The 11274-nt window shown below is 48.7% G+C and overlaps 1 protein-coding gene across 4 annotated transcripts in view; it reads left to right on the forward strand.

Moving 5' to 3' along the window:
• The window catches only part of MDGA1 (MAM domain containing glycosylphosphatidylinositol anchor 1), a 141918-nt gene extending 131728 nt beyond the window's left edge, over nt 1–10190 (forward strand). For 2 of the 4 annotated variants that reach the window (XM_030945713.1, XM_030945715.1), the window contains exons 14-16: nt 3627–3757; nt 4428–4536; nt 5680–10190. In XM_030945713.1, coding sequence (XP_030801573.1) covers nt 3627–3757; nt 4428–4536; nt 5680–5771 — 332 coding nt within the window. In that variant the 3' untranslated portion in view covers nt 5772–10190. The remainder of the gene's footprint in view (nt 1–3626; nt 3758–4427; nt 4537–5679) is intronic. The other 2 variants (XM_030945711.1, XM_030945712.1) reach the window with 1 other exon arrangement.
• The last annotated feature ends 1084 nt before the right edge of the window (nt 10191–11274 follow it).

Consider the following 11274-nt stretch of genomic DNA (forward strand, 5'->3'; position numbering starts at 1 on the left):
TGTGTGAGTGCCAGTCTTTTGAAATGCCAGCTCTGGTCTTCAAGGCAGCCAGCAGAAGGTACAGCTGGCTCTGCCTGTAATTAATTCCTCATCACTCATCATTTGCCTTTATTCTCCCTTTTGACTGGGAGGAAAGAATAATACAGATTACAAGACAAATGCAAAGATTGCCTTGTATGGGAAGAGGTAACAACAGGATTCTTGGTGTCCTGGGATTTCCCTTTTGTCTGTCTTTCTCTGGTTGGCTGGAGAGATATAGCAGCAGATAGATGGTTTAACTTTTTGTGTGCCTCACCAGCAGGTGCCCTTAGAAAGTGCCAGGCAGGGGAGGTGGGGAAGGGGCAACAAGGAGAGAAATAGGGAACAAAACTGTCCAGCTGGCTTTGGACTCTGATAGAGGAAACCAGGCATGATTGCAGCGTGAAACCAGGCAAAAAGGGTGACTGCAGCAACTGGCACTGATGGGTCTTTCTCATCTCTGCTGATGAGGAGTTGGAGAGCAGGTCACACTTCAGTTCTTCTTCAGTTTGTAGGCACTGGAAAGGAAGATGACTTGGAGACTCCCATAGTCCAAGTCTGCAATGTTTTATGGCTCTGCCTAGAGTGCAGATCTGGAGGTTCATTTACAGGTACCTCCATCAGAGGCTATCTGCCCTTAACTTTACTGGCAACTGGTGGCAGACTGACACGTGGTAGAAGGGAGTAAAGTAGAAGAGCTACACAAACTTTAACAACACTGTGGACTCAGTTCAGATGGGATGAGGTTTCATCCCTGTTTCATCCAGGAGCCTCTTCCATGCCTCCCAGAGTGACAGTGTTACTGGAAAATGGAGGTATTGTAGTTCCTTCCCAGTCTCAGGAAACCTCTGTAACTTAGCAGGGATTGCAGGTAGGGCTGTGAGAGCTGGCTGCCCTTCACAACTCCGACTGACTTCTAAGGTAGCCATGGGATTGCTGCTCCTCTGTTTTGACCTTCAGTTTTCCATGTGTAGACAGTAGTGAAACACTTCATGTTGTGAGTAGATAAGGGAGATTCCTTTCCAATTGTAAACCATTTGAAGAATGCCTGCTTATATTCAGTATTGTTGTGTTAGGGAATTCGGGGGCCAAAAGGTTGTTTTTCCTGATGCTGCAAGGACACGGAGCTGTCAGCCAGGATGTGCTCAGGCTTGGTTTGGGTTTAGGCCAGGCATTCACAGCCAGTGCTTTGGAGGCACTAATTTGCATTCCAGATGCTTCTCTGGGTTTCTTTCTATCTCGCCTTTGCTTTTTTCCTAGGGCATCAAAGTTCGTTTGCTGTGTGATTTGTCCCAGTGCTGACTACTCAGCCAGGCTATTGTGCAGCAAATCCTAGCTACAAGTCCCCAAATGAGGATAGAATAGACAATGGTTGTTTTTAATCCTTGCTTGCTAGCAGCTCCATATTAATTCTTCATTTGCTCTCAATCCCTTACCTCACCAGCCCTGGTGTCTGTAATTAGCTGCTCTGAACACACTCCTGTTGACATTGATCTATGGGGTTATGTAGTTCCTGCCTGAGCTGTCAGTTTGGACAAGGGGCTCCATGAGGGCTAGGTATCCTTAGAGAGACTCTCCTTCATAGGAAGCTGCTGAGGGCAGGGAAGATGCCAAGAAATCAGCAGCTCAAAGCTGGTTTTGCGAGAGATTCCTATAGTGACTTCTCTTATCTGTGGCACTGTGTTTCCAGGAGGGACATCTCACTGGCTTGGATGCCCCAAGGCTGTGCAGTGCCAGTTGGTCTCAAGAGAGAGAGAAGCAAGCTATTTTTATCCTTGTCGTGGGTTGTGGTGTGCATCCCAAACTGAGTATCACCAGGGAAGGGGATTGGATATGCCGTCAGGCCTTCATCTAGTCTTCTCAGCTTGCCTTACAGTTAATGCTTTTGAATATTTCCAGACAATAATGTGTTTTCTAGCCTCATTTCACTAAATTATATACATATTTCATTTTTTAACCTTTTCTTCTAAGTCGTTCACTAGGAATCTAAACATTTCATCATCTTTATCATGATCTGAACTCCCTGCAGTGTATCTCTCAGCTTCTGACAGCCAGGTGCTTGATGGGAGTGTTTCCAGGTGCCTGTCCTTCACACTGTGCCCCTAAGGTGGATGTGCCAAGAATGAAGGATTTGGGGGGATCATGTAGGAGGAGGGTTATATAGGAAAGTCTGTTTCCCTGACCTCATTCTGCTGCTTTGCCAAAGGGCAGAGCCATGTGGGAAGGCAGCATCCCGAGTGCAGATAGACTACAGATGGATAAGTAAGGGTTACTATTTCCTCCATACTCTCAGGTGTAATATATCTGTGTATGGAGACCAGAAACCCCGATGAGCAACAGCATGACTAGACTTGTGATTGATTGATTTCTTGAGAAAAAAAAGTGTTTCAGGTCAACCCTGACTGAATGTTTTTTTTTTTTTTTTTCCATGGAAGCAAAAAAGGAAAATAAGTGATCTGAGGGCATGCTAACAAAATGTTGCAGTAAGACAAACTGAGATGGTTTTGTGAGTGGGTGTAGGGTAGGAAGCTGTGACACTGTTTTCAAAGTGAGAACTGGAAATGCTTTGAGATTTGTTGGCTTTGATTTTGGTTTAATGATAGACAAAACCTTTTGGGAATTGCTTTTTTTGAAAGAACTTGAAATCGGCATTGATTTGCAGGATCTTTGTGAACCTCTGAAAACATTGGGCTGGGATGGTACCAGGTGGTGTGGAACAGGCAACACTGTCTGGTGCTTTGACGAACAGCTGCTCACTCCAAGGCTGCTCCCAGGGCAAGTGGTGAATGAGGACACTGGTCATATTTCCACAGCTGATGGCCAGGGAAAGAGCAGGGAGAGCCCTGTTAGCTGCGCTGCATATTTCAGGTGTCAATGTTGAACAGGGGCAGGCAAGTATGTGTCCTGGGCTCCCCACTTCAAGTGGAATGTGGAGAAATTGGTGAGGTCCAGCAGAAGGGCATCAGGATGGTCAAGGGCCGGGAACAGAAGTCCTTAGGAAGAGAAGTTAAGGGAGCTGGACTTGCTCAGTGTGGCAAAGAAGAGGCTGCTATCGGCTGTCGGCCCCCAACTGTTTCAAGGGCAAATTCAAAGATAATGGAACCAAAATCTTTTCATAGTATTAGATTATATGATAAGGAACAGTGTCCACAACTGGTAGTGCTGGAGGTTCATACTGGACAGTAGAAAAATTTGGTTTCCTCAGGGAAGTTCAAGATTGGCCAGGTGAAACCATGCTGCCCTCATGGAGAGCAGGAGACGGCTTCAAGCAGGAGGTTGGATGGGATGCCTCTGGAGGTCCCTGGCAGCTAGCATTTCTGCCAGCCCCTTCTCATGCCACCCCAGCCATGCTGCACACTGCTTCTTCCTCATCCTGCCCCTCTTTGTCTGGGTCTGTGCTTCCCTAGGAAAGGCCAGGTGGATGAAACATTGCCAGTGGCACTTACCCAATCACACGGGAGAAAGCTGGCTCCCCTCAGAGATGGCCACTGCGGCTCTGCAGGCTGTCCCTGGGCCAGCTGGGCCTTACAGCCATGATTTGGGGCTGAGCCCAGAGCTGTGCCAGGAGCCAGCCCAGCAGGCAGGCTTGGCTTGTTTCTCTCCTACAGGCTCCCTGAACCTGCTAGTTCGCGTGCGGAACAAGCGAGCCATCGACACCCAGGTCTGGTCCCTCAGTGGCAATCGGGGCAACGTGTGGCAGCAAGCACATGTGCCCATCAACCCGCCCGGGCCCTTCCAGGTAAGCCAAGCCCACAGTCAAGGAGCCACCTGCCCTGTCCATGTGCCATGGACGTAGATTCCTGACAGACATCTTCCTCTGGAGCACAGGGGCCAGTGGGGCACAAGGGAGGGCATTGGGAGCTCTTGTGAATTTGAGCTGGGCACTCTGCTCATCAAGTGTGCTCATCAAGTGGTTGTGCTCATCGAGTTGTTCATGTGTACCCACACAGTGGGCTGCTTTTATGGCTGAGGTTATTACCCAACAGGCTACTTTGCTGTTGGAAGGTTGCTTATGAGAGCTGCCCTGTACAGGCTGGTTAAGTTGTGGCACTGTGGCAAAATGCCCAGTGTGCTTTTGGGCACTTCAAAATAGTAAATGAGAATGTAGTTACTCTTGTAAGTTCTGTTCAGTATTGCTTGGCTTGTTAGAGCAGGACACATAATAAAGCAGAGCTCAAATGTTCATTTATTACTGCAGACACTCAGTACAAAGAGGTTGGTCCCATAAACAGTGGGATCTGGCTTTCCAGAGCCTATGAATATTGAAGAAACAGGAAGGAAATCATTCTCTTAGGGGCCTGGTAAGATCTGCTCTGTGTCCTGCTGACTTCTGCAAAGCCCTGCAGTGCAGGAAGGGCCCTCCACACCTGCAGCCTCACACTGGGCTCTCTCCCATGCTCTGCTTGTAGATCATCTTTGAAGGTGTCCGGGGCACAAGCTACGAGGGGGACATTGCCATCGATGATGTCACTCTGAAAAAGGGAGACTGCCCAAGGAAGCCAATTGGACCGAATAAGGGTGAGACTGTGTCTGCCTCAGAGGCAAACAAGCTGGTAGGAGTGCATTCACAAACACGTACGCTAGGGCTGCACAGCTAATTTCAGAGCGCGCTGAGGTGTTGGTGCGAGTCAATAGGATGGCTGACCCCACCAGCAGGAGTCACCAGAGGGGCCATCAGACTCTTGGGCTTGTTCTATACAGTCAAGAGTTAGCAAGAGTCAAAGGAACAACCGGGAGGTGTCATCCCCAATAAGATAAGGACTTCTGCAATACCTCATTTCCTGGAAGCTCTAGTTATGGAAGCTTTGAAAAGAGAGAGACCTTCTGCAGGCTTTCATGGCCTCTGTAGTGTTAAGTCAGTCCTACTCTAAGAAAAAAACAATATGCTCTTTGAGGCATGGAACAAGGGAGAGCTGTGCTTCTTTCCATTGCCATCTGAGCAGAGAGGCACACCCAGGCTAAGTCCCACCAGCCCCTTTCCAGTTCACCCACATAAACTGATGCCAGCGCTGCAGTGATGGAGACAGCTGCGCTGTCACTAGGGTGCACTGTGGATTGCAGCCCTGGTGAGGTGTGTGTAAGCAGTACGTAGGCAATGGGTGGGAATCCCTGGTGTGCCATCTGCCCTAGTCCTGCCTGTGCCCTCGATAGCATCCCCAGCTGGGCCAGAGAGCAGATGTTGAGGGTATGCAAACCAGAGCCTGACAGGCACCTGAGAGCAAGGTTCAGTTTGGTTTATTTCTTTTCAAAGCAAGAAAGCCTTTGGAGTACGAGTCACTTCTAGCAATTTTCTTAACTCCAGAGATGAAGAGGGAAATAAAAGCCAGAACATTCTAAAATTTTCAAAATTTTAGGTACAGTTAAAGGTCTCTTTTAGCCTAGGATATAACCATAACACAATGAGAGTCTTTTGTTTGACTCAGGCTGAAAGTTCTGGGGAAGAAAGGATTGGACTGCAAAAGAGTCTAAAACTCAACCTTTTTTCCAAAGTTAGTTTTGGGGAACATTGAGAACATCCAGGAAAGGCTCAAAGTATCTTCCCAAAGATCAGGGAACTCTCTGTTCTTCAGGGTGGGAGAAGACATAGATGTGTGCTGACTTGTTTGATGAGGTCTGTATCTGTCCCATCACTAATTCTCTTTCTCCCTTCTTGGCTGGCAGCTGTTGCTCTTCCTGGAAGTGGTGTCCCAGCCCTGCACAGCCCCTGGCTTTGTGGCCCATTGACTTTCTTCCTTTACGTGCTGCTCAGATGATGGCAAGCGAGCGCTCCTGTCTTCGGACCAAGACATTCCTGCTCCTTTCCTACTCAGCCACCTCTGCTCCTCTTCCTCCCCTCCTCACTGGCACACCAAAGTGTCCATATGTTACCAAAGACTGACAGGCATGACCATGCAAAGGGATCTGGTTCAGAACTGGAGCACTCCTTGAAAAAGTCATAATGTCTAGAACAAAATTTAAAAATAAAGACAAAACTTTTTTTAAAAAGCACGTGCACGAGAGAGAGTGAGAGAGAGAGAGAGAGAGGAAGGAAAGAAAGACACGTGGAGAAAAGAAGGAATGAAACACAAAAAAATGGGAATGAAGAAATGTGAAGAGCAAATGAAAGAAGAAAAAAAACACACCCATGTTTCCTTGGGAATGTCAGACAGGGCTTCCTCAGGGAAGTGCGAACTTGTTTTAAACAAACAAAAATATATTAAAGCACAAATTTCTACCAGAACAGTTACCTTCTTTGCTGCAGAGCCCACAGCTTAGTGGATGATATCCTGCAGTACTCCCCTTGTCTCCTCATGCTTTCCCGCTGGCTGGGGCTGCCCCGCTCTGGTTGCAGCACCGGCCTCGCCTGTGGGGCAGCAGCCGCCCCGCGTGCCGGCGGCCGGAGCGTCTTTCCTCGCACCGCATGTGCTTCAGTGTCTCCATCCATCCACATCTCCCAGGCTCTCACGTACTTAATTGCCCCCAGTGTGGTTTGCTTTGGCCTTTCCCCACCGCTCTGTGCTTCTCCTCATCCTTCAGCCTGAAGAAGATGGAGCAAGGAAGGGACCGATGGCATGGACCACGCTGAGTGGGGAAGTCCTGTCTGGATCCAGCTGCAGCACGGGCCTCCAAGAGCCTCTGTCTGTCTCTCAGCACTCTTGCTGGATAGGGATCAGGTCTGAGCTGCAGACAGAAAATCTGGTCTCTCTGGGGCTGAGGGATGGGATGTGATGGGATGGGACTGGAAGGGTGAAGCAGTTGCACATTGGCTTCCCCCTGTGAATATTGGGATGGCAACTGCCTCAGCCCTAAACCCACAATTGCTTCTCTGCCTGTATTTTGTTACCTATTTATTTTGGTTTTTATTCCATTACTTCCTCCACCTCAAGTTTCCTGGATTATGGGAAGATTCAGGCATTTAAATGTTCTTTAGCCTGGCAAAGAACTGTGCTCATGACCCAACCCCTGGGCTGGCAGTTCAGGCAGCTCCAATGCTGCCCTCTCACCCCCCAAGGCCTTTTACATGCACAGTGCATTCACTGCAGTGTGGGCAAATGGTGGCAACAGCATCTCTGCTCAGGGCTGAGGTTGCTGAATTTTGTCAGCACATGCAACCACACAGGCACTCAGCTTCCACTGCCAGGGCAGTGGGCAGAGCAGCTGAAAGGTGGAACAGGCAAGAAGCTGCTCCAAGAAGGATTCAGGCAGGAAGTTGGCCCGAAAGAGGGGCTTGTGCTGAGCTGTGGTGCTGTTTGCCACTGAGGAACAAAGTAAATTCACCTTTTTCTTGATGGTATCATGAGTGGGTAAAGGTGGTGTTTCTCTCCGCTGAGACCTGTAGCAGGTGGCCTAATCTCCTCAAGGTGGAGGCACATGCTGCTCCAGATGAACCCCGAGAAGAAGGATTTGCCCTGCACCAGCCAAACAGGAGCTGGTGCAGGGCAGCTCCTGTTTGGCTGGTGATAGCCTTGTTGCATCTGGAGGCAGCTCTGGGCATGACTTACCTCCCTGCACAGGGCAGAGTTAGCCCCACAAGGCTGTGAACTGGGGTTTACTAGCCCACACTCACAATTAATTATGTGTGACTCTTCCTCCTAAGGGATACCCCATCCAAAATCCTTATCTGGAGCACCACAGATAAGATAGCTGTTTCACTGAAGACCCAGTACTCATGTCACCTTAGCCATTTCTGATAAATAGATCAGCTTCTCTAAGACAGCCATGTTTGTCTGAAATCACCCGAATGTATTAACTGCCTCCTGCATTGCTCAGCTTCCAGCCATGGCTGGGGCCTCATTGCCTTCACTGGTGGAGGGGGAAAGCTCTTACTTAACTCCCAGCCACCATCAGAAAGGACATCAGCTCTGAGGGACAAGGGGACCTTCTTCACAGGAGGCCTTGCAAGACAGTGGGAGGGCATGATACAGGTCTCCCCAGTTCATTCTGCTTTTCTCCATTTCCAAGAACTGGGACTGTGTCTTTTCTGTCTCCACTCCTCCCTCCAGAGCCCAGACCTCAATCACAGTGCACATTTGACCAGGAAAGCCATGGCTGTTGCCCAGGGCCAGGCAGCATCATGGGATGCAGTGGGTGCCAACAGCAATTCTGTGTCTTGCTGTCTTTTGCCATTTTCATGGGCAGCCAGGGCTGCCTTTTTAGGCTGAGCTCTTTCAGCCCTGTGCTCTTCTTTTCCTCTGTGCTTGTTGGAGGTCAGAAGTCATCACCCCACTCCTGGTAGGAGTCCACTTTCACTCCTAGGAGAGAGACTGTTCTTTCCAGTGGTGCTTGGGAGCTTCACAATGGCTCCTGATCTGCCAGCAGCAAAACATTTGTGTTGCATTGCTGGTTGCAGGAGGCTTTTGCTGGGCAGAAGGTGGAGACAGGAGTGCTTCCCCATCAGTAAGAGATAGCCCAGGGCAACCATCTCACCTGAGCTCTGAGGCAGAGGCCCTTGGGGATTTGCTTCTGCAGAATGCTCAGCCCAGGTTGCACAAGCACCCAGGTTTTGCTGGTGTTTAGTAGGCATCAGAGGTGCTATGGGGCTGGGGAGGTGCAGCCTGAAGGTTCAGGATGATGGACAAAGCATTTCCTGTGAGGCAAGTGTCAGCAAAAGGGCACCACACTTTTAGAAAGGGATGCCTGCAGGGAGGGAGTCCATGCCCTGTTGCCAGCCCCTGTGAGGAAGGATGTAAGAGCCTCACCACACCAATCCATGGCACAGGGGGCAAGAAGCCCTTTGGGGGCTGTAGGTCCAGGGCAGAGCAAGGAGGTTGTCCCAGCCAGAGGTGAAGCCTTCTCCTGCTGTCAGGCGTCCTTCAGCTTCAGTAAAAGTCTCAGGAAGCCCCTTCCCATTTTGACCTCTGCTCTTTTATCTCTGGCTAGAAAGCAGCTGGTGGTGAGTTTGGGGGAAAGTCATTAACCCAAGTGCCCCTGCTTCTCAGAAGTACTGAGGACAACAGGAGAGACTTCATTTCCCTGGCAGATGTGCTGAGAGATGGTATCAGGGGAAAGAGGCCCTTCAGCAGCAAGGATGGGAAGCTGTGCAGTGATGGGGTGGAGGGGAGACAGGGTCCCTCTTCTTTGAGGGTAGTGGTACTTGTGGTTTACTGCCCCCATGCTTGAGAGGCAAGTCTCCTTGTGGAGGTAATGCATCCCAGGTGAGATGTAAAGCCATGTACCTTACCCCTTCCAATTAAAGATCCCTTCGCATTTTTCACACTGTTCTGGCTAAATTACAGTCCTTAAACTTAATTACTGTCTGTCTTCTTAAATATCTGTTGCAGTCCCAATGTTATGTTTCTCTTCCTGATGTTTTATGTTGCTCTGTGCCTATGAAGTAGCTGCTTTATTCCACTCCAGAAGTGGCTGCATTTCAGCAATGGTGGATATTATTCCTGTATATAGTATGAAAGTCCCTGCAGAAGAAAAGTGCAATATAAATTTAAGAGACTGCTTTTATTTACAAGGAGACCTCTGCTTGGTAGTTGTAGAAATACATTAGGAAGAATGCTGTGTGGGTGTTAGCTGATATATACTCAATTTCATTTTTTTTCAGGGTGTAGAACAGAAAATATGTGAGTGTGCAGGCTCCTGGGTATAAGTTGTAGATATTAGAAGTAGTGAATGCTACTGTGTAGTTACAAGTGGGGCTTACAAAGAAACTTACATTTGAAACCTCTTTTTGTAGTTGTTCATCATATTCTGAAAAATAACTTTTTAATTTTAATTTTCTACAGTTCAGTGCAAGTCCAAATAGCAGGTCATCAACAGAACTTTAATCCATGGCTTTTAACAACATGAACATCAATTCCTGCTGCTTGCCCTGAAATGCAGTTCCTGGCTGGTAATAATAATAGACTATTTTTCTTCCACAAAGATCAGCCACTGGAAAGTGATGGACTTAATATGTTCCATTTGATCTGGAGTTAAGTGATTAGGAATACCTGAGCGCAACTGTTCCCAGCTGTTGAGAGTGAAGAATTCTTTCTTGTATATGAAAAGCTTTGCATAGTGCACAAATGGTTTGGGAGCTGCTCATGGGTCCCTTTCAGCTCAGCAAATTCTGGGATTGTGTGATTGGCAGGCACACAGAGCTGCTCCAGCAGAGCTGCACAGCGTGATGCCTGGAGAACAGCTGTGGCAACAGTGATAGGGAGCCCTTCTTCTGGGAACTAGTTTTCTTCTGGAAAGAAATATGGTAGCAATCAGGGAAAAATTGGGGGGGGGGGGAGGCTTCAGATATTTAGGCTGGTAATTTTTTTGGAAAAATAATTTAGAGTTATGAAAGTGAGTTTAGTAAGCATGATACAAATAGTATTTTATTCCCTATTGCTATCCAAAGTATTGAAATTTAATTTCTATCTGTACAAAATCCTGTGGGTGCACTACTCCAGAATTACAAAAACATTGCTTTACTACCAAAGGGAGAGCAGAGTCTGGATTCCTCCTCCTCAGCCTGTCCCTATCACTCTGTGCCAGGAAGGGCCCAGCTTTTGGGTTGGTGCCGGGTGCTGCTCAGCCTGGAGGGGACAGTCAGTGGTGCTGGTGGGAGAAGCATCTCTCCACCACTGCCCTGAGCCTTGTCTCCAGCATGAAGGGTTCCCCTCAAGGCACTGTCAGGAGCAAGGCCTGCTCCCCATTAGCTCTCAGCGAGGCTGAGGCAGGGAATTTTATCCATGGGAATTGCCAGGGGGTCCTCATGCTGCCCCGGGCAGGGACAGGCAAAAGAGCCAGGGCATTTCCCTCCTCCATGGAGTAAATGATGTCACCTCACCCCACTTGAAGAGACAAACCTTTTTGTTAAAGCAGAGAGCTCAGAAAGCTGCTGCTTCAGGATGTTGCTGTTTTAGTCACCTTTGTGTGTCAGCACCACACAGATAGCCATTTTTCTCTGGAAATGCTGCAGCACCCCTTTACCTCCTGGGTGCCTTTGGGTGTCCTAGCAGTGGCACAGAGGAGCATATCTGTGGCATGTCACTGGAGCATGTCACATGGGCTCTGTGCCTCGAGCTGGGCACAGTGCCACTGCCCCTACTGATGCCCAGCTCTTGCACCCAGGGAGAAGGACCCTGCTTTTCAATGACGACAAGCAGTTTCACTGTGAGTATTTCCTGTGCAAAGGATAGGCCTCCTGGCTCTTCTGGCTTTGGGAAAGACCACTCTTGGTCCTTTAAACTGCCCTGATATGTCTTTTCCAGGCTGCCCTCAGTGGGGGTGCATCCCTGTTCATAATGACAAGTGTGCAGCAGCAGGACCCTCTGCAGGGTGTTGCCATAATTT

Source organism: Camarhynchus parvulus, chromosome 3 (genome assembly GCF_901933205.1).
Source record: "Camarhynchus parvulus chromosome 3, STF_HiC, whole genome shotgun sequence".
NCBI lineage: Eukaryota > Metazoa > Chordata > Aves > Passeriformes > Thraupidae > Camarhynchus > Camarhynchus parvulus.